General features: G+C 45.9%; 1 protein-coding gene and 1 long non-coding RNA gene across 5 annotated transcripts in view; one reads left to right on the forward strand and one right to left on the reverse strand.

Moving 5' to 3' along the window:
- TRAF3IP2 (TRAF3 interacting protein 2) overlaps positions 1 to 3,348 on the forward strand; it is a 27,364-nt gene extending 24,016 nt beyond the window's left edge. For 3 of the 4 annotated variants that reach the window (XM_061460109.1, XM_061460110.1, XM_061460111.1), the window contains one exon: positions 2,747 to 3,348. In XM_061460109.1, coding sequence (XP_061316093.1) covers positions 2,747 to 2,893 — 147 coding nt within the window. In that variant the 3' untranslated portion in view covers positions 2,894 to 3,348. The remainder of the gene's footprint in view (positions 1 to 2,746) is intronic. The other variant, XR_009744513.1, reaches the window with a different exon arrangement.
- On the reverse strand, positions 3,133 to 22,945 carry LOC133272709 (uncharacterized). Its single transcript, XR_009744521.1, has 2 exons — positions 22,816 to 22,945; positions 3,133 to 6,724 (listed from the first exon to the last, which is right to left on the reverse strand). It is a non-coding gene; the product is annotated as an uncharacterized LOC133272709 (long non-coding RNA).
- Positions 22,946 to 23,499: the final 554 nt, after the last annotated feature.

Genomic DNA, 23,499 nt, shown 5'->3' on the forward strand with positions numbered 1-23,499 from the left:
CAAGAAGGGAACTGTGTGATCCAAAGAGTGTTCATTAGGAAACTGAATAATGAGGGGGAAAAGCACAACACACAGTTAAGGTGGAGCTGGCATTTCCAGCTTCCCATCATACACTGCTAAAGGAAACGTGGGTCTTGCTGGTTCAAGGCTTGCATCGAACCAGTCCTCAGAAATGTGTCCTCCTGATCTGGTCACCTGATGACCAAAGCATTAAGTTGTGACTTCCTCACAGTGGAGGCTCCCTTTGTCAGAGGTGAGGCAGCTGGATGGATGAGGTGAGCAGGGTTGGTGCCAGGGAAGCCAGGGGAGCTCAAAACATGCTGCGCCAACACGTCCCTGCATGCACAGCCCTGCCCTCTGCACTAAAATGCTCTGCCTTCTTCCTACCAGTTTGATCCTTAGTGTCATCAAATACTCTCTCTGTGGCATAGAGGGAATTTCCTTATGGCTTACAGATACACAGCCAAATAAAAGTAATATTAGGGTGGTAAGCATTTTCCCCTTGCTCCCACCTGCAATGACAGCCAGTGTCACGTGGCAACGACACTTTGCGCTCCTTGTGGATTAAAATAGCAGATATAGTTACCCCTTTACCCCTACACACCTCCCTCAAGTTAAAATTATTGCCAGAGATGATTAATGTGCAGGTGCTTTTTGCACTGAGTTCATTATGGAGGATATTAAATGAAATTGACCGCAGGAGGTGTTCTGGAAGAAAGACATAGAGCCTTCTCTGGATGTATAGTGCTTCTCTCATTATATCCTCACTTGCTGGTTTCTTACCTGCTATACATTTCTCACACTAATTTCCATCTTTTCAAGCTGAACTAATGATTTCCCGTGTGGATCTATATCAGATGCTTTACTGAAGTCCAGACCAACTATGTCTACTGCATTTCCTTCCTCACAAAAAATGTAGTTTCTTATCAAAGACAGAGAGAAGGCTCATTTGCTGTATTTAATTGCATTTCCTCTGTAGCTTTTAACAAGATTTAGTAAAGAAACAAATTTTACGTGGTAAGAGTGTGCACATGCATGCAAATGTGGTTATCTTTCTTTCTTCCAGAAACATTTGAATCTCTTGGCCAACTTCAAACAGTTTTGTCAAAGGAGTAAAGATCACAAAGATTAAAATCCATTCCTATGCAAAGCCAGACTTGCAGGTGGAGGCAAGAGGTCTTACTTGTGCTCCTACCAAAGGGAACGCCGCAGGATCTTACCCTTGTTGGGCAGTGAGGTGTCCACCTGAAGGAGCGATATTTTAAACCTCTACTTTGGGGAGACCCTTGACCAAAGCTTATACTTTCTCAGCCACTGGAGAAAGAGAGGAGGGCCAGGCTTGATAGATACCTCTGCCTCGCACCAAGCTGCTGGTTCAGAAGCCTAGGTGGGGTCAGAGTTATGTAGGTGCCTGGGTGACTTACCTTCTTCTTCTTTATATAAATCATATAGATCTAACAAAGTAGTTGCATCAATGAACAGTAACCACTCCCTGGGCAGTGGAAACAACACAGCCTCATTCCTACAGCTATACAGGGCAAGGAAAAGACAGCCAATTTGAGAAGCATGAAGCTCCGTAATGAAGTATTTGGTCTGCAGTTAGGTTGTTTGCTGGCAGGCTGGACATGTGCTGCCCATGCCAGGGCATCGCCTGGCAAGGTGCCACAGACACGGTGCATGCCAGCAGCTTTTTGCTTGGTCCTCTTGGAGCTAGCTCCACTGGCTTGACAGGGACTGTGCTGCTCCTAACAGGGGCCACCTTGGGAAAATACTGCCCTGCTGAATAGAGGACCAGGGAGCAAGTGCTGGATGTCTTGGCTGCTCATTTTGCTTATATCCTGTCTCCCTTTGGCTTCTGTTCTGGTGTCTCCAACACAGTTCTCCAAAAAGAAATCTCCATAGTGGTCATGAGCTGTTTTTGGTCAAGGATCAGTATTTGACCCTATTTTAATTAGTGGTATGATAATGGCCCTTCACCCCTACACATTCAGACTGTCTGTATGCAAGCCACCCAAGGCTGTGGAGGAGGCACGAGAACATGAGGTCAGAGCAGGGTCCTATCTACCAGCCCACTATCACTGTCCAGGGCCATGGTGGTCCCAGCTTCATTATGTTAATGAGCATTAGCCAGCCCCTGAAAGGGGGCATCTTTCCCAGGATGCAAAGTGGTGGGGGTTTGATTCTGCTCAGCTGGAGATGCATTAGACTCTCCTCAAGCTCAGCATCAGCCTCAACCTCCTGCTCAGGAGGTGGCCAGAGGACACCACACTTGGTGAAGCAAAGTGCAAGGAGAGGGGGTGAAGACTGCCAGAATAAGAAATGCTCCCCTGGGGTCCTGCTCAAGGTTGAACATGTTGTGTGGATCTTTCAGCAGCTACTAAGGTGGCAGCCTTTCCTTGGTAGGGGCACTGAGATGTCTGCCTTCTTTTCTCAATGTTTATTTTCACAAGCCTTTAGATGCTTGTCATTGAGATCAGACTCCCTTTGAAATGTAGTGAAATTAGCCAACGTGATGGCAGAAAAGAAAGAGAGACAAGCAAGCTGTGAGATCACACAAAGTTCATTCATTTAGGAACCTAGATACAACTCTGAGGCCAAATTAGAATTTCTTGTTGTTATGGGGAGTGCCTGGAACAGACAAAATGAAATCTTGCTTGGCAGGGTCTGATGGAATCTGCAAGGTTCTAGTACAGATTCAGGAGGATTTATGGGATTTCATGCCTTTATTTTTTCACTTGTTTTTCAGGAACACGTGCCTACCTGGCTGCAGAACACTCACATTTATAACTGGCCGAAGAATAAGAAGAACATCCTTTTGCGGTTACTGAGGGAGGAGGAATACATTGCTCCTCCGATAGGACCTTTACCAACACTCCAGGTTGTACCGTTATGAACATTATTGCTTAAAGTGCACGACAAGCAGTTGTTAAAGGGTTGTTCTTGGCAGGGAGCCAGTGCTCTTCCAGATGGCTCTTTTTGATGACAGAAGACACTCTTTCTGCTAAAGGGATTGGTTGTTTTGGGTAACTCAGGCTCGGCTTGGTCTCTACTATGATAAACATCTATTTCTGAAGCTGATGGGGCAGAACTCTCTTCTCTAGAGTTTTAAGAGCTGCACATGGAAAGAATGCCCAGTTTTATTTTAACATCTGTTTTTAACATATTCCTTTATTAGTCGATATAGCAAACAAATACCAGAAATAATGTTGCAATAAGTGTAAAATAAAAATTACATCCTTCTCTTTGCTCAGGGTTTCTTTAAAGATATTCCTGCCTTGTATAGCATTATTGAATAGTTAATTTGTATATACACTATTAAATATATTTGCCTTTTGTAAGGGAACCCTATATATTGTGTCAGCTTTTATTATTGCTGGGAACAACAGAGGAATGGTAACTGTTGGGTAACACAAGTTTGCCTTAGCCTGTCTTGCACAAAGATACTGTCTTCAATTAGAGGACTCTCAGATCTGAAATCTCTGGAGCTCCATTTCCTCACAGCTTGGCCCCGAACACCTTCAGTGTGTTGCAGCAATAGGCCACAAATGGAGAGCAAAATGCATGACTACATGTGTGCTGTCAGTACCATGGAACGCTGCAGTATTTTTTACAGCAGGCCTCTAGCTTCATTACTGCTCTTCAGCCCTTATTTAAAACAGAGCATGTCAAAGGACAACTGGCATTTGGAAAGCCAGCAATTGTTGAGAGAAGTAACATTGACACTTACAACTTGTATGAAGTGTGGAACAATAAAATACTCAAAAGATGTTGGAGGGCCACGGGGTATTGGCAACCGTGGAAGGCTCAGCAACACCCCATCTGCTAAAATTTGAACTTTTTATTTTACAGAGCACGTAAGTATGACTTTGGTGAGGGCTCTTCTTTAAAAAACTGCCTTAACCACACTGAGGTAACAGTGGACCCTGTTGGCTTAAAATTCTGCAGCCCTTATTCTTTAGAGTAGTTGTCCTGCTCTGACACAGAGCACTTCACGCCTGCTCAATGCAGGCTCTTTCCAAAGATCCTCCTCAGCTTTCTCTTTGTTATAGAATGACCCAAACACAGCTTTATAAAAAAGTACATGTGCTTGGTAGTCCAAAAAGTAAATCAGCCAAGAAATTAATACTCCTGCTACATTACCCGAAACATTTAATTAGCTTTCCATGAAGGTGGTGCCAGTGTGGTGTGTTGATACAGGGCGTGCTTTGTGGTGCTTATGAAAAAAAAACCTGAAGAACCACATTGCAGATATACTCACATTTTCCTTTAGCAGGGTTCTGCATAAAGAGTTGCAGCCGTTTAAGGGAACTGAGACAGGGTGTGTCCAGTGTTGTCAATTCTTTCTTACAATTTTGATTGTGATATTTGCAGATATTTCTTACAACTCCAGTTTCTAAAGGGAAGCTCAACAACTGAAATAGGTTCATACCTGACATTGCCAGCAGCTTCCTGACAAGGCACAATAAAGTTGGGTTGGGTAGTGATACTTCTTGTTACTTACATGCATGTGGGGTGAAGAGATCCATTTTCTATGTGATAAATGAAAACCTAAACTTCCAATTAAGAAAATAACTTTCTAGTCTATGGTTTAGAAGCCTGAAATCGTGACAGAAATCCTTCTTAAAAGGTCAACAAAGTGAAGACAAAAGGAATGGGACGTGGGTACCTAAACATCAACATTTAGGGTCACTTGAAATGCCCTACAGTGTTGAGCTCAGCCTCCAGGTTAAGCAAGACTCCCGAGATGCTGTGTCATACCTGCCAACTCAATATGGCTTTCTCTGGTGTTTGAAGTGTTTTAAGACTGTGAACTAGTCTACCTCAAATGGCTTCTGAGCCCCTCAGCCAATCTCTATCACATTTAATAGGGAGAAGCTCAAAGACATTAAATGCCTATGAATGAGCTTCATGGAAATAATTACCTGAGCAAAGACCTAGCCCCAAGCCCTCATGCTGTGGAAGAGGCAGTGGTGGTTGAGGCCTGTGGAGGTCTCTTCCCAGAGGTGGGCAGCTGGCCAGCTACGGCTCACAGAGTCACAGCTGGCCACTCTGCCCCTGGACAGTGCTGGCAGGGGGTCAGGGGGCTTTTGGGGTGCACAGCCTGGGAGAGGCTGTAGGAGGAAAATCTATAGGGAATGCGGCTGTGTCAGGTTTCCTCCTTGCAAAACAGCATATTTGGGAGTGCAGTTAAGCATTCAAAATGATTAGCCAGGCTGGGTAGTAAATTCCTTTCATCATTTTGGCTGTCATCCTAAAATATGTGCTCTAGATTTATCACAGATTTGCTTGGTTTGGGCCAGGGAATTTCATTAAGTAACTCCTGCATCATGTGATACACAAGGTTGCATTAAATGGTCCAGTGATCATTTGTATTCTTCTGTTTCAGTGATCCTGTTCTGAAAAAACAATGCTAGCAGAGTGAGGAAGAAAAACTAAGCATTGGTGTTTAAGAAGTACAAAAAGCCCAATCTATTTAACTGCTGGGGTATTATTTGTTTTAATTGAATAACAATTCCCAGGATTCATTGATCTTTACATTAGTTAAGAGCATCCTACAAGGACAGAAACCATGATGGGCAGAGTGTGAGTAATGAGCTAGCAGCCTAGTGAATCATTTCCCCTAAAGCTTTGTATTTGTAGAGAGACAGATGGTGGGAGCTGTGAAGAGGGAGAGGGAGGAGAAAAGCCGTTTTCTGCAAACAACAGAAGTAGAGATAGAGGACAGTGAAAAAAAGAATCAGAAGGTAAGGGAGAAGAAGAGGGAGAGAATACACCGGCTGTTTCAAAACTAACACATTAATGTTAAATTAGGGTTAAGGGAAAATACAGGAAGGAAATTACAAAAAACAAGAGCTTTGTGGCTGAGAGGGTAAAAATTTACCAAGAATGGCCCTGAAAATATATTTGTAGATCAACTCTTGAGTCAGTTATTAACTTCATGTGTAAATAATGGGGAAGTAGCTGAAAGTATGAAAGTCTTCCTCACCCAGGCTGGCAGTGCTGCCCAGCTGGAGCTGCCAAGCAGCAGGTACCCACAGAGGAAAAAGGCACTCCTTGAATGGTGACAGTAGCACCAGGTGTTTCTCTCACAGAACCTCTACATTTGCAAGGGGTGTGCAGGAGAGGAAATACACTGTCCATAATGTGGAAAATAAGAAGCAAAGCAAGAGAGTTACAATACCTAACACTGGCCTGAGTGGAGCATTAAGACAAAGATCATTGAGGAGCAGCCTGCTTTGCGGCCTTGCCAAAACTTTACATTAATGCATGTAAAGATATTTTTATGTAAGTCACCTGTTTGACAAAAATACGGCTGTAAAGCTTTTATCCCACAGTTAAGCTTTTTTAGCCTCTCCTGCAAGGGGAGTGTATGGTGGTTCTAGTACAAAGTTAATCCAATAAAGCCTTGCAAGCAAGACATGAAACACTGCCCTAAGAGCTCATTTTCTCCTGGTAGGCTCTTAACTGTCATCATTTGGTGCCTTTTAAGAAGGTAAAACAGCAGACGTCCCTGCAAGCCTCTCTGGGACCAGCAGCAAGGCAGATAACAAAGCTGGCTCATTAGAGCAGCCCCACCGAAGGGCACCTTGCTGGGAGCATGCCTTTCCCTCCTCTCCGGCCGTCTACCAGGCTGCAGGTACCAGAGACCCAAGCGTCTTAATAATCTGGGCAGCAAGCTCAAGCCACTGGTCAGTGTGGTCAGGGAGCTCCACAGTGAGATGTACTGAGGGAGGAAAAGGAACAATTGCCACCAAGATGCTGCTTCTTTATCGTGCTTTTCAGTTGTCAGATTGAAGGCACTGGCAAAAGCTCAGGGAGATACCTGCTCTTAAAAGAAAAGGGGTGAGGGAGAGAAGGGGGAACTACATGGCCCCACAGTGCAAAAGGTGCACTGTGGTCACAATGTAAAACGTGTCCAAGAGTTTCCTCACACTCAGCGTGCAGAACAAGTACACGTTATCTTCCACAGCAAACATCTCTCTTGTTACGCTTTGGTTTTAATTTAACAGATTCCCCCCATGCCCACACCTGCAAGAGTCTGCCACTGTTTAACACGCAGTTGGGAAACAGAGCCTGCCTGGAGGGTCATGGCTCTTGGCAGCCTCCCCCCTCCACCATCCTTTAGCATGACGTTGCTGCAGGAAAGCACTGCCATAATACTGGGTTCACAGTACTGTTGGGCTGGGGGCTGCTCCTTCTACCCAATCCCCAGCATGGGTCTTCTGAAGTTCAAGGCTGCCACATAGCACATCAGCATCATCAGAAATCTCCACTGTGTCATTTCTGTTTGAGCTATCCCAATAGCTGCTCACATGGGTCCCTACAGGCAGCATGAACTGGCACATGGACATCTCACAAAAGCCACCTGCAAAGCCCTCTCTGAAATGCTAGGCCTCCAGACATGCACCTTGTCTGATGCTATTATAATTACTGGAGGAAAAGCAATGTATTTGTGTGATATTTGTATTAAAAGAGTTACTGCTAACAGTGAGAGGTCTGCGGGAGGAGCATGTCTGGAGCGAGCAGAGGTGTCCATCATGTGCAGGCTCTGAGCCAAGGCCGCAGACAGGCAATGGATGCTGCTGCCCGCTCAGGCAAAGCCAAACCAGGCCTCAAGGCACCAGCCTGCAGGAGAAGGCAGCCTCTCCCAACTCCAGCTCCAAATTAAACCAGGATAAAGCTGGAAGAGCTCAGCCCCACTGCAGCCTTTGCAGGCTCAGAGCCCTGCCTCTGTCTGATCATGGAGCCATGCACAGACCACAGCTGTGTGTCCCTGTCTGTGGCCAAGATCACTTGTAAGCAAACAAAAAACCTTATAAAGCTAGGTTTCCCAGCCTGACCAGATCTGCCAGCTAGGCTACATTTCAAAGGCTCTCTTGTGTAGATGGCTCTGGGTACTGCATGCCATTGTGCAGATCCATGCAAACCGGAAGAAATGCCACCAAAACCAAAGGCAGGAGATTTTTTAACAGTTGCTCTTCACTGATAGGTATCAGGGATTTCAGGTTCCAGCACCCATTTGCCCACCTAACCCTGGGGTCAGGGGAGCTTCATAGCAACCTCTGAAGCTGCCAAACCCACGGGGCTAATAGACAGACCCAGGGAACGTCAGGCAAAACACAGATGTTCCCAGTGGGTGCAAATCCCTGCAGGACTGGCTGTTGTGCAATGGGGAAAAGGGTGGCCCAAATCCTACAGGGAGTAGATGACTTCCCAGCACCTAGTTTGCAAGTTGGACAGATGAAGTCCTTTCTGTTGTACTGTATTGTATCAGTCTTCTAAGGTGGCCGGGGGGTTAATGCATGCTGTGGGGAAGCCCCAGAGAACTACAAAAGTATGGGTTTTCCAGGGCTGCAGAAAAAGGCACTGTAGAGGCAGACACTGGACAAAAAAAACAAGCCAGTGATTAAAATAGTTAATAATTAAAATTTATTTTTAAAAATCATGACCAGCACCACCTGCAGTGAGCTCATTCTGGTTGTACTGCATTCTTTGATTTTCCACTTCTTTTCTTATGTGGGAATATTATCTTGGACGCTTTCCTCAAAGCTACCTTCCTTTACTTGGGCTGACTGTCCTTACAACATGTCTGTTCTGTTTTTCATCAGATACATCCAGTGAAAATCTGCTAAATGTGATGCTTTGTGACTGGTACATTTGCCACTGCAGTACCCTCATACGCCAGCCTCGGGATTTCCAGCAAGTATCAGGTGCTGCAGTCTGCTGCTGAAAAGCCTGCAGTCTTCAAAAGAAGCAGTTTAGGGACAAACACTTCTAAACAGAGAACACTATGGGAGGTTGAGGTGAATAGCCCAGGAGTAATGAGTCTTTTATCCCTAGGCTGTGAGAGAGCATTGATCCCAGCTTGGCACTGACCAACTGCAGTCAGGTTAGTATCTGGTAGCATCACTTCATTTCTCAGCGGGCACTGTGTGCATCTCACTCATACGTGTGAATGCACGTGGCCAGATGCACACCACGCCCATCATAGTCTTCCTCACAGATCTCCCCTCCAAGCACGTCATGCAGAGACACTGAGATCCAGCCGCAGCGTCGATACAGGCACTAGTCGTTCCTGAATGCCACATTAGTAGCACGCAGCAGCCAGTTCTCTTTACAGATATCCCTACCAACGATTCCAGGTGCTTGGTAACTGGCTTCCCACATGTATAGGGCAGTGGGTATGGCACTGAAAAACCATTTGGAAAAGAAAACTTTATTCTCCACTTTACTACTGCATTGCTGCAGACTGCAGAAAGTCAGCAACTCGCTCTGCTCCAGCCTCCTTACCCAAGAAACTGAGACAACAGCAAACTGGTCATTTAAGTAAAGTTATTGGTGACTTACTGATTAAAGTACTATGTGTACACAAGCAGTATTTATTCTTATAATGGGAGGGTCCATTCTCCTCCCAGCCTTACAAGAGGCACTTTTTTCTTGAAGCACCGGCTGTGTAGAAGCTGGAACAGCAGAAAGCCAGCACTAAGACTGCCCCAAAAGAGAAATGAAGGGATGCTCTCGGAACAGGCACAAGAGAAACCAGAAAGGCAGGGAGTACAAGAAAGAAGTGAGAAAGAGAACTATACTGTAATAAAATTGAATTAAGTAGGCAAAACTAACAAGCTAGCCTAGATTCATCTGTTTTCTGGCTGCATTTTAAAAGAGGTAAAATAATTTAGCATTTACTATTTTTAAAATGAAGAGGGGAAAAGACAGCAAAACAGTATCCTCCTCCAGGCGTTTGTGTCCTGTTTTAAATTATTAGTTGGAAACCAACCTAGAAAAGCAGCACAGTTCCTCCTGAGGGGACAGCCATACCAGTGCTAATGGTATATTGGTATATCAGTTAAGAGACCAACAGCTGCATCGAGACACCCACGTACAACGCACAGGGAAAACAAGGAGTTTCCTCCAACACAACAAATGAAAACCACGTATCCCAAACCCTCACATTTATTGATGGATGCAGTCAGACTCCTTGCTAGCTCCAGGCTGCAGTTAATGACTTCCAGGACTAATTAAAAGGTAGAACTGTCATTTGACGAGGTGAGCAGCTCCGGAGAGGAGCCTCGAACCCCAGAGCAAGAGGAAACCCCCCCGTCCAGGAGACTCGGCTCCGAGCGGCGAGAGACACCGAGGAAGCCCCCGCCGGGCCTTGCCCAGGAGCTGGCAGCTCCGCTGAGGCGAGCAGGGACTCACAGGGGGCGGAGCCAGGAGGGACGGGCCCGGCCTGAGCGGGGAAAGCCCGCCCCGGGGAGCGCGGGAACGGCGCGTGGTGCGGAGGTTGGCGCCGGTAGCGCTCGCCTCAGGCCCGATACCGGGTCCGGGAGCTCTGCTCTGGCTGCTGTGGCGGTGGCAGCGTCGGCACCAGACAGAGCCGGTGAGAGGGGAGGCTGCAGCGCAGAGCTCGGGGTGTAGAGAGTGCCTGCACTGGTCCCCTGAGGCGAGGGGGCACAATGGGCAGGGCTGCACTCGGTGCGCCCTGGTGGAGGTCCTCCTGCAGCAGGGGCTGAGCTTGGGATGCTGTTAATAGGCTGCAATATGTCAGGGAAGCAGAGAGGAAGCAGGAATGCTTGCTCCAGGCCCAAACTGTGCAGGGGCCACAAGCGTCCACCACAGCGCATGCAGAAAAGGAGGAGGGCAGTAATGCGGTGAGCTGGAAGCTAGTAACAAAAAAAAAAAAAAAAAACAAAAACACCACCAAAACACAGAAACCAAAACAACAGGAAAAGGAGGAAGAGGTGATTGCCCTGCTGCAATCAGCACTGGTGCACGCTCGCCTTGAGTACTGGGTGCAGTTCTAGGCCCCACCTTTTAAGAAGAACATGAAGGTCCTTGAACGCATTCAGAGGACAGCAACAAAGCTGGTGACAGGGCTGGAAGGCATGTCCTGTGAGGAGCGGCTGAGGAGGCTGGGTTTGTCTAGTTTGGAGAAAAGGAGGCTGAGGAGTGACCTCATTGCTCTCTTCAGCTCTTCCCAAGGAGGCGAAATGGAGAGGGAGGTGCTGATCTCAGTGGGATCCATTGATAGGACATGTGGGAATGGTTCAGACCCCCGCCAGGGGAGGTTTAGAGTAGACATGAGGAAACGTTGCTTTACGTAGAGGATGCCAAAATCTGGATCAGGCTTCATAGAGGTGTGACCAATGCCCTATGCCCATCAGTGTTTGAGAGGCATTTGGACAACACCCTTAATAACATGCTTTAACTTTTGGCCAGCCCTAAAATGGTTGAGCAGTTGAACTTGATGATCATTTTAGGTCTCTTCCAACTTCCAATTTTTTTCTCCCTACTTCCTTGTTTTCCTAACAGTACGTGCTGAGGAAATACTGGATGACATTTCTTCCCAGCCCTGCACTAGCGGAAGGAATTGAATGGGTATCATGTTCCATCACAGGCATCGGCTCTGTCACTTTGTGGGAAGGAGGCCTGTGCCTTCTGATGAGGGTGAAAGATGTAGATTGTCTCTGGATCATTTGAGCATCTAAACAGACTTGTGAAAGACACGTGTGAACTGGTTTTTGAAACGCTTCTGTGTTCGTTCATTTTATTTGGGTTTCCACAGGATAGCAAAAGACCACATCTCTGACATCAGTGAGGCTCAAAGATCAAGCCCTCAGCCTGAAGCAGGATGTGCTCCTGAGCTAAATGGTTGCAAATCTTGTTTATGTGGGCAATAACTTCTCATTTCCTTGTGATTTCCACCCATTCCCAATCCCACCCCTCTCCCACATACTGGTGTTTAAAAATGCTGGAGTTGTTTCTTTTGGAGAAACAAAACACAAGAGCCTGGGAACAACAGCACTCCACCAGGAGCCCATCTGGCCCAATGCTCTCTCTCCAGTGGCACCCTGTACATGGCTAAAGGAGAGTATACGAGGAATGCAGGTCTACTTCTGTCAGGGTCCAGAGCGTGTTCACAGGCCTCAATACCCAGGACCGGCCTCCCTTGGGACCTGCATATAGCCCCTCAGACCTGCGTCAAAGCTTGTAATGCAGAACTATATGCATATTATAGCTGTTCTGTTCCACTGCATTCCAATCTGTTCCATTCCCCTACCTGCACTCACAAAGAGTTGTATAATGATGAGACCATTATTTACCTGAAATGCAAAGGGGTTTTCAGCACCAAAACCACTTTCAAAGACACAAATCAGTAAGGTTACAGGTGGAAAGAGTATTTATTTATATTTATAAAAATATATATATATTTGTTTATAAATAAAGTTATTTTACTTTAGTTCATTTTAGTCTAGTTTAGTTTAGGTTGTATTTTCTTTTTCTAAATCTTTCAGAGGGGTGCTGTGGTGGTGCGAAAGCAGTGCAAGAACCCAGCCAGAAAGCGCCAGGGAAGACCTGACTAGGGGTGGTGCTCAATGCTACAGAGGACAGTAATGAGTCCCGGGGCCATGCTGGGGGCCACCCTGGGGGTGCAGAAGGCTGCCTCCCCCCCGATGTGGGGCATGAGGGCCAGCTGCGTGGAGCACAAGCCACTGCCTTTGGGCTACAATAGCCCAAAGGAGCCCCCATGAAGGGGCTGTGCTCGGCTGCGGAGGAGGCAAAAAACCCTGGGGACGCTTGCTGGTCCACCCTGGGGAGAAAAAAGCCCTCCCCCCCCCCCAGCTGCAGGACACGAGGGCCACCATCGTGGAGCATGAGCACCAGGTGATAACCCAGAGCACCAGGACCAGAGGGGCCCTGACAAGGGGTCATGCACAGTGCTCAGAGGAAGGCAAAAAACCCCTGGGGACCGGTGCCAATCTGCCCCAGGGGAAAATTCCTTCCTGACCCCAGTGCTGGCGATCGGCTACTCCCTGAGCATGTGAGCAAGACCTGCTCCTGGTCCAAGGGCTGGTTATGCCTCTGAGGGGACAAGGGGACACTGGCACTGCCTTTTCTGCCTCCACCTGGAGCCATCTCAGGGGCTTCCAACAACAGCAAAACACTGCTGGCCTGATCAACCCTAGGGACAAGAACCCTTCCTGTGCCTGTCAGTGGGAGCTCCAAAGCACGGGGAGGAGGGCACCGGGCCATAAGTGGATCCTGTTTCTTATGGCTACTCCCACTATCTCCCCAAAACATGAGAAAGGCCATCTCCCTGAAGACTGAAGCAGGATTTCCATCCATCCAATAAGCTGTGAGTGTGGCGTTTCCAGGAGCTGGAATTGCAGCAGAGAACCCCCAGCAGCTTCGGGCAGTCTTCCCTTCTCTGCCCCTCCAAGTAATTCCACTGGTGCCTCAAAGAATTCCTCTCAGGTGCCTGCAGGCTGCCAGTTCTGTTCTGGTGGCAAAGCTGGGCACTCTGGCAGTGGGGCACGGGAGGGCGCTGCCTTATACTGCCCCAGAGCATTGTGATGCTGTGTTGGCAGGTGGTGGCATTATGACACAGGGGTGATGGGGCCTCCACAGCCCTGCCCACCAAAGCCCTGCTGCTGCTGCCCCTTCACCCAGCATGCCTTGGAGAAAGGCCTTTGGGGTGCTGGCCCTGAGGCAGTGCCTGTGCCCAGGAGGCCCAGGGGATCTCCCTGCCCATGGTGGCCACACACTGGGCACCGCTGCGGGGTGTCCCTGTAAATCAGTCTGGGTGTTCAGACTGTATCATACTGTATCAATAAAGGCTTTTATACCATGTACAGTCATTTGACTGTGGTGATCGCAGCGGTGAAAGCGGTTTTGGTTCCCTCTGCATGAACTTTGCAGAAATGTGGAGAGCATACAGGATTTCCTCACCGTTCCTTACCGATACATGAAATGGCATTTGCTACTGCGTTGCTTATGGTGAGGTCTTCTTGGAAAGAATAATAATTGAAGAAATCTCTTCTGCATTTGTTACACAGGGTGTTTAGATATTTGATTGTGTTTCTCAACATTCATGTGTCTAGTTTGGGGGTTTACCTCTCGTATTACTACTTGAATGCAACACTTCACTGACTGCTGCCTAATTCCATGCTCCTGGTACCTCAATAAAGTGTTTTGATCCCAATTCAGTTTAAACTGCATGGACTGAGCAGCTCTTCCCTGCAACACTCAGGAAAAATAAGTAACTGAATCAGTTGTGTAGAACAGTTTGAAAACCTCAAGTAAGTATCACGGCAGGGTACTGTATAGAGGGCAGAGATTTAGAGATAGGCAACAAATCTCCCCAGCACATTTGTTCAAATCCTTGAAATGCAGAATGACCGCAGATCTCTCTCCCATAGGCTTATTTCTTGAGTGGTCTATCAGGGGGACTGGCCTCCTGTGGGACCCGCACTGCAGATAGCCCCTAAGACCTACATCAGAGCTTGTTATGCAGGACTATATTCTATATCCCCATCATAGAAGGCCACCAAATTGGTCAGGCAGGATTTCCCCTTAGTGAAGCCATGCTGGCTGTCACCAAGCACCTTGCTGTTTTTCATGTGCCTTAGCATGCCTTCCAGGAGAATCTGCTCCAAGATTTTGCCAGGCACAGAGGTACCGAGGTGAGAAGCTCCAGAGAGGAGCCTCCAACACTGGAGGCAAGGGGAAATCCCGCATGCAAGAACCTCAGTTCTGAGCGGTGAGAGCCACTGAGGGAGTAATAAGGGTCCATCATAGTGCATACAGGAGGAGGATGTTGATCCAGGAAACTAGAAACTAGTAATAAAAAAAAAAAAAGAGGGGCTTCCTCCAAAATCTAACGTCCCCACCCAGAACCACTTTGCAGTTCTGCGGGTGGCTAACGAGGAAACTCCCACCACACCGAATGAACAACCACTGATGCACCAGTAAAGAGGAGCAATGCTGGTGCCTCCAGGAAAAATGCAGCGGGTCATAATAGTAGGGGACTGCTCTGAAGGGCACAAAAGCACCCATCTGTCAGCCTGACTCAGTCTTGAGGGAGGTATGTTGCCTACCAGGGGATTGGATCAGGGATGTTGCTGGGAGGCTGCCAGGTCTACTAAGTCCCACTGACCCGGATGCAGGACTGTGAGAATGAAGATCTCAGGCCCACTGTAGGAGAGGACCAGGTTTCATCTTAACCACCTGAATGTGCACAAGTCCATGTGACCTGATGAAATCTATCCGCAGATCCTGAAGGAGCTGGTAAATGAAGTTGCTAAGCCACTGCCCATCGTATTTGAAAATTCATGGCAGTCAGGTAAAGTTCCTGACTACTGGAAAAAGGGAAATATAACCCCCATTTTCAAGAAGGGGAAAATGGAAGAACTAGGGAACCTCAGATCAGTCAGTCTCACCTCTGTGCCTGCCAAAATCTTGGAGCAGATTCTCCTGGAAGGCATCCTAAGGCACATGAAAAACAACAAGGTGGTTGGTGACAGCCAGCATGGCTTCACTAAGGGGAAATCCTGCCTGACCAATTTGGTGGCCTTCTATGATGGGGCTACAGAACTGATGGACAGGGGTAGAGCAGTTGACGTCATCTACCTGGACTTGTGCAAAGTGTTCAGCATTGTCCTGCATGACATCCTTGTCTCTAAATTGGAGAGACATCAATTTGATAGGTGGACCACTTGGTGGATAAAGAACTGGCTGGATGGCCGCACACAAAGAGTTGTGGTCAATGGCTCAAAGTCCAGCTGGAGACCAGTAATGAGTGGTGTCCCTCAGGGATCAGTGTTGGGACCGGTCTTGTTCAACATCTTTGTCGGTGACATGGACAGTGGGATTGAGTGCGCCCTCAGCAAGTTTGCCGATGACACCAAGCTGTGTGGTTCGGCTGAAATGCTGGAGGGAAGGAATGCCAAACAGAGGAACCTTGACACACTTGTGAGGTGGGCTGATGCCAACCTCATGAAGTTTAACCATGACAAGTGCAAGGTCCTACACCTGGGTCGGAGCAATCTCAGGCACAGCTACAGGTTGGGCAGAGAAGAGATTCAGAGCAGCCCTGCAGAGAAGGACTTGGGGGTGTTGGTTGATGAGAAAATGAACATGAGCTGGCTTCAGTGTGCGCTTGCAGCCCAGAAAGCCAACCGTATCCTGGGCTGCATCAAAGGGAGCGTGACCAGCAGGTCGAAGGACGTGATCCTGCCCCTCTACTCTGCTCTCGTGAGACCTCACCTGGAGTATTGTGTGCAGTTCTGGTGTCCTCAACATAAAAAGGACATGGAACTGTTGGAACAAGTCCAGAGGAGGGCCATGAGGATGATCAGGGGACTGGAGCACCTCCTGTATGAAGACAGGCTGAGAAAATTGGGGCTGTTCAGCCTGGGGAAGAGAAGGCTGCGTGGAGACCTCATAGCAGCCTTCCAATATCTGAAGGGGGCCTATAGGGATGCTGGGGAGGGACTCTTCTTTAGGGACTGTGATAGGACAAGGGGTAATGGGTTAAAACTTAAACAGGGGAAGTTTAGGTTGGATATAAGAAGGAAATTCTTTACTGTTAGGGTGGTGAGGCACTGGACTAGGTTGCTCAAGGAAGTTGTGAATGCTCCATCCCTGGCAGTTTTCAAGGCCAGGCTGCACAGAGTCTTGGGTGACATGGTCTAGTGCGAGGTGTCCCTGGCCATGGCAGGGGGTTGGAATTAGATGATCTTAAGGTCCTTTCCAACCCTAACTATTCTGTGATTCTATGAATTTTAAAGCTCTCGGCTGGATGGACTTCAGCACTGGAGAGACACATTGGTTTCACCATTCCCTCAAAATGGTGCAGGACGATGCCATGAATTTTGTGACCTGTTTCACTGGAGCTACGCTAGGAAAAAAGTATCATCCCCATCAAACCATCTTGGGTTTTTTTGTTTCTGTTGCCCATATTTCTCAGTCCTGCACATCAAAAACTTCCCTATTTTTGATGACTTACGGGTAACTTGTCTTGACTTGCCCAATGCTCCTTGTAGCAGTGGCAGTTTCCAGTACAATAAAAGTTTCAGCTGGAGACCCACATCAGGCTCAGCCTTTGAGTCCCTACATAAAATCCACATTTGGTCTAGTGTGACCCGGTGCTGCCTTCACATGAGCTTGGAAGGTGAAAGAAGAGGTGTAGTCAAGCAGCACTATCGTAAAGATAACTATTCTATGATTCTAAAGAGACAGGGTGGTGCTTAGGAAAATTATTCAGGGCATTTCCACATTAAAGTTGGTCCAAGCCTACATCTGTGGTGGTACCCAAACTGGTCTTCATCAGATAGCAAGAAGGCAAGCATTTACAAGATACTGTCTGTGAAACAGCATCAGTGAGAAAATCCAGTAAGTGCCATAAAATCTGGTGTCCCATTTTTTGTCACAGAGCTCAGTGAAATGAACGCCTTCAAGGAGGCAGAGCAGTTCTCAACCTACCTGCTCCCTACATCTAGAACATTTCCTAGGTACATCACAGGAAAACGCATTTTATCATACCAGATGCAAAATGTACAAACACAGGTTGCACACAGCACGTCTGTGAGCTCCTAGCTTGTCAGACAAGTCTCAGTATCTCAAACCCTAGCACGCACTGGGATTTAGCAGGCTTTCAAGGCATTCTGCATCAGCCCAGATAGTGGCTCTGCTGCTGTTATGCAGTATATGCGCTATTGCCCAGCTAAAAGCATAGTTTTAGTTCTGATTTTTTTTTATCACATGCTTCCATTAACTAACCTCTAATCAAAAGAAGCAAATAATTTCTCATGTATTGTCTGTATTTTACAACATTAGAGCCAGTTATGTAGATAGGTGTTCTGTGCCTAATGCTGAAATCCCAAAGGCTGTTCTTACGAAGAGCTTACAATCTGACTTTATCTGGGATTTGAGTGCCTAACTGAAATCCTTTGCAAATTATCTGTCACTTCTTTGTAAGCCCTGCTTCCTTTCTTTACATCTGAATTTGGACTGGGGATAATGAACTTCCTGTATCATCGACTAGGATACAAGGAAACCCATTGTACACTCACCAAGGAAGAGTACATGAGTAAGTAGCTTATAAGGTGGCTCTGAAGGGTCTTGTTAGAACGACTTATTCTCTGAGTTTCAGTGGTTTGATTAAGTGAATCATGTGATAAACACTTATAATGAACTTCTTCAGATGCTACCAGGGGAAACCCAGCAGATAAAATACTGAATCCCACGGCACTGCTCTCTGCATAACAAACTGATTACAAAGATGGAAAAAATCATGTAATTCACTGGCTTCTTCTCCTACTCAGGACAGCACAACAGTGTTATACAATTTTCTCTCTGCTGCCCCAAATTAAAATATCCTTCCTACTAGATCCAGCTCAAACTAGTGCAATTTTCCTCCTCCTATTCACTAAGCAGATTACAGCTAAATGTAACCACTTGCGAGCAAGTCTAGTCATGCTTCTGAGTAATTTTTTTCTTATCAAAGAAATCAAAATACTACAAATGAACAAAAAAAAAAAACAACCCAACCAGAAACTGAGCATAAACTCACAAGTGACATGTGCTAGTTTGCTTTGTTTAAAAAATGCCAATCTAAGTCAACCTGAATCACAACCGACTAAACCTTATTTCATTGGCGAGAGAGGTCAAACAGCAGGACATATTCAAGCGCATCCCCAGCAGTTTTGGCCAATACCTGTAGGACTAATGACCAGAGTAAGATATCAGCATCTGTTATGTGCTCTCCTCACCCCCAGTTAGTGGCTTGCTGTTTCTCCTCAACAGCACAACTTCTCTTTATCCCACTCTCCCAAGTTGTCTCCACATAACAAGCTACAGTGTCTCTGCAAAAGGCATCCTGCCTCAGGCATGAAGCATGGGTTGTATGTACTTATTCCTGCCCTGTCAGTCAGCATGAATTATGGTGCTGCGTCTCCAAGGCCAGTGCTATATTGATGACACAGGTGTCAGCTTCAGCACATGTGATGCATGGAGCGCCTTTAAGAGAGACGTCTTCAGGTTCTGGCACTGAGATGAGGGAAAGACCCCAATAACCTCTGCTACATGCTCCAGCTACTATTGGCAATAGCTGTCTGCACAAGGATATGTATGTTGGTCTCATCTGATACCTGATTAAAATACCTAAAAGCTCTGCTATACAGAAAAGGGCTAGGTCTGCTGGTACTTGGAGGTGTCAGTGTAGAGGAGGCAACCGTTTCAGCTGGGTATGGTACTGCTGTCAGTGAACATGTAAAGCGCACGCAAGCGCTGGGCTCTAAGTGAGGTAACTGGTAACTAGTTTTACTTGGGATGCTTAATTCAGCAAAGGGGTGGTGAGGTCATGAATGGTGCCCTTCCTTTAAGCTACTTACTGACTGGGTTTCCCCCAGTCTAGATCTCAGGCTTTAAAAAGTGGTAGTTGAGATGCTGCAAAGCCAGCCCCTGGTAATGCCTGTCCTCAGGCTATCTCACTCCATATCATCCCACTTGAATAATCAGCTTTCTAGGGTCACTGGGTCAATCACCTTAAAGGGAATTGCTCTGGGAGTTCAGGTGTCAGGACAAACAAAAGGGCAAAGGGTGGTAAATGGCACGTCACCCCAAAGTTCTGTTCTGCACATCACCCGTAGGTCTGACATCTGTCAATGACATGCAGTGGAACCAAAGGCAGTGCTAATTCCTCCACCCCATGTGAAGCCCTTGCATTTCCCTTCTGTTTGGCAGCCCGTACGCACAAGGCAAGAGTTCCCAGCCCAGCCCAGAAATGCAATTGCTTGTGCATCATCACTAGAAAGACTGCTTTTGCACAGCACTTTGGAGAACAATCTTGGTTATGGTTTCCATCTCACTGTGCTCCCTACTCCATCTGCTTCTTATGCACATAACAGCCCCACATCACCTGTCAGTCATGCTGAGCAGTGGGCTACCAACATATTGAACCACTATACATGCACAAATATGCAGACAACCTCGCAAGTGAGATCCTTTGCTTGCAGTCTGCACAGACACTAGAGCTGGCCCAGAGGCAAGCCTCAGAGCATCCTTAAAATACAATACCAACATGTTAACATGTACATAGAATGACAGACTCATCACACCTAGTGCAGCTGTTATAAAGGGAGCTAGGGATGAAATGCCTGCCAGATGAAGAACACATACATAAATATCAAACTGAGTGGTCAAATGAATCAGAGCATCAGAGAGGTGGAAGGGATGCCTTTCTCCTTGGCTTGACCCATCAGAACACTTCTCCATCAGTTCTGCTTTGAGGAACAGTCCAGCAGTTGCAGAGTCCTAGGGGATTGTAAAAACTGTGGTGTCTTTTTTAAGCAGCCAATCTGTAAATGCAACTGCAGTTTAAAATGTACATCAGGCTTTGTATATCAGCTTTCCTATTCACCATTACTAGCCATTAAGCTTCTCCAGGTCATGTTATTTTTCAATTAATGGGATTGCACAGGTGTAATCAAAGGGATAACATGATACCAATCAGCTCTCATCAGTTGTGATGGCATGTGAGATAGAGAGCCTTGTCTTGATTCATTTTACAGCCGAAGGGAATTCATGCATCCAATAGTGAGGAAAAAAAAGGTATCTTTAAAACATTATTTCTAGGTAATCATCAAGAATCAATACCAGTAACAATACTGCTATTAGACTCAGTCATCAAACAACAATGGAATTTTAATCCTGTAAACCCAGTGAAAATTTGCTCTTTAAATTATTTTGTTTCCACTTGAGAAGGTGTCTTTCTGCTATATTACAAAACAGATAAAGATGTTTGTGGTTTCAGCCATGGGTGTGAACTTACTCCTGAACTACTCTGAAATTAGAATTAGATTAATTTGGACTGCTACTCAGTAGCTGCTTTTTTACTAGTCTCATACTTGTATGTATTAAATCCACATACTCCCTGTGTCTGCCTGTCCCCAGGGACTGAGAACCTGGTGTACACAACTCATAAATAAAGTTAGTGAGACATGAGCAAGAGAAAGCATAGCATACTTCTGGGAATCACTCCAGGAAAATAAATGTGCAAGATGGCACATCACCCTACACAAAGCTGGCAAAGGTAAAATAACATTTGGGTTTGATCATTACAGAAAATAAAATAATTCTGTGTTCAGATGTACATGCTGGTCTTCCACTGAAACAAAAGGGCAAAGGTAAGACCAGAGTTTGAGTCACAAGAAAACAAACCTGCTGGTAACAGTTGTAGATTATTTAACTGCACTGGGGGATCGAGTCTGAATTTGATCCCTGGCTTTCAGAATGCCCATGAATTCTCCAGAAATGACCATCATCATTTATTTCCTATGTCTGTGGTTCACAACTCTTTCTATGGCATATGCTTTTAAGAGACTATCTGAATTCTAGGTATTCCTTTCCCTCCACAGTCACAATGCACAACTCTATACAGAAGTAGAATTAAAACATGGTGAAGAATGAAAGAGGAACAGTCGTCTTGCTTTCCTCTAATGACTTTGGATGAATATGACCTCCTGTTTCCATTTGTGCTTTACTTTTTTTTTTCCTTGAGAGTAGGGTATTACATTTACTGGCACTGACTCCTTCCTCAGGTCTTATTCTTCTGCTCCCCTTCTGCTCTGCTCTCATTTTCCTAGTCCTTTCTACTTATTCTGTACAATTTCCTGAATCCTTATTTTCCTATCATCCTTTGCACTACCTAGTCCCTGGTTTTGTTCAGTTATTACTGTTTGAAAAGTTCAAGCCACTATATGTAAGGTATGACAACAATCCAATTGCACAGAAATTATCACTAAGGGATGAATTGGAAGAAGAAGCTTCCTGCAACTAGGCAGATTGCAGACAGATGTCTACCTGCTTTTTGCTTGGCTGCAATCTGGAAATGTACAGAATTCTTTGAGAGCAAATCCGATGTGTTCCTGCCAGTTTTTAATTCAATGTAGATTGGTCCACATTTCTGCTTTTAGAGATGAAGGCTTACTATCATACTATCATAACTGCCTGCTTGTGATGTTTGCTGGTAATTTTGCTTGTGCTCTTAAATATTGTACAATAACCATAGAATTGCACACTTCCTGTGCAGATTAAAGCTTTGAAACCCAGCTATTTACTGATGTCACTTTTCACTAGAAAGTTTTAAAAATTTGAGTTTTAAGAGTAATATCTTAAAAGTGGTAATTTACACTATTCCAAATGTGTTTTGTTCAGGTACTCCAACTGTTGCTGGGGGGGGGGGGGGGGGGCAGGTTTTAAAATTGCTTTATATCTATGCTATCAGATACTGCCACTTTCACTGCACAAAGAACCTGCGGAAAAGCTTTTCATGCCTCTGACGGACTGAAAAGTTACTGATGATACAACACCAAGAGTTTGACGAGAGGTACATGTGCATATCTGCTGGAATTTCACGTTTGCTTCTGGAACTTTGAGGCATGATATACCTATACAGCACATCTAATTCCTGAGGCTCCTTGAGATTTTAATTCAGGCAACAGCACACTCAGTGCACCTTATGTGTATGAGAATCCAGTATGTGCAGGAGTATAACAAAAAGCGAATAAGGGCTGTGTGGGATATGCACACATCTAGCACACATCCATCAGTTACTGAAAGGTAACTCACTTTCTGTTCTCCTCCTAGCAGTTATCTGTATGCAATATGTATCTGTATTTCCACCACAGTGTAGTCAATAACAATCACTTGTTCCATGGCAGACTCAGATTCCTGGAAGGGTGCAGCTGGAACAACACATTGTATCCCATCTAGAGTTGTTTACATACTCTAAGTAACATCTGTTGAATTGGGAAGAGGAAGCTTCAGGTTGATGCTCTGTAGATGTCAAAGATGAGTAATTTCCTTGGTGAAACTGCCAGCACAGATGCTGCTCTGACACATTATGATCTAAGGGTTTACCTGGAATTGCCATAACAATCTTAAAACATACTTTTAGTCTGGAATATAAATAGGTAGGAAAAGTCAAGTGAATATTTTAAAATACTTCACTTTCCATAGTTAACAGAGTACCTGTTACATCCCAAGTGTGGAGAGATGACTCTCTCTCCAGGAATATGTGGTTTGAGGGAAGAGTACAGAAAGATGCATTTTTTAGTTCACATGGAGCTCCGTAACCATCACTGGCAGAAACTGAAGGATGCCATTAGTGCTCTGTGTCCATTTAGAGGAGGGGGAATCTGCTTGCACTTCTCCCTCAGTCTTGTCATTGAAGTGATGGTCTCCAGGAAGTCATCCTAGCTGATAAAAATCATCAAGGGCATAAAATTTCTGTGGGGGACAGGGACTCCTGTGAGCTGATGAGTCCAGACACAGGTTCCAGTCTGAAGTGGGAGAACTATCATATTTACCTTGGTTGGACACTTCAGGAACCACAGTTCAGTGAGGTGGGAGAAGCCACTGACTACAGATTGCTGCAATTTCAACTTCTTTCAGCCATTCAGGATTAGCCACTGCTCTAAAGCCAGAAGATTAAAATGTCATGTAGCAATTCCTGAAATATAATCAAGGTATTTCATGGCTGTAGGAGGCAAATCTCATTTCCTTTGCCAATTAAATTTGCCTCGAAGAGGTCTTCTTGCCATTGATCAAAACTGAGTGAAAAACAGCACTTCCTATTCTTAACAGCCACCCAGTACGTAGGCTACGAGAGGGAACAACTTTAGTACAGATACCAAACCACTCCATTGCTCAGTG

This window comes from Pezoporus flaviventris, unplaced genomic scaffold, assembly GCF_033815535.1.
Source record: "Pezoporus flaviventris isolate CSIRO_AGI_PZ_B2104156 unplaced genomic scaffold, CSIRO_AGI_Pfla_v1 ptg000031l, whole genome shotgun sequence".
NCBI lineage: Eukaryota > Metazoa > Chordata > Aves > Psittaciformes > Psittacidae > Pezoporus > Pezoporus flaviventris.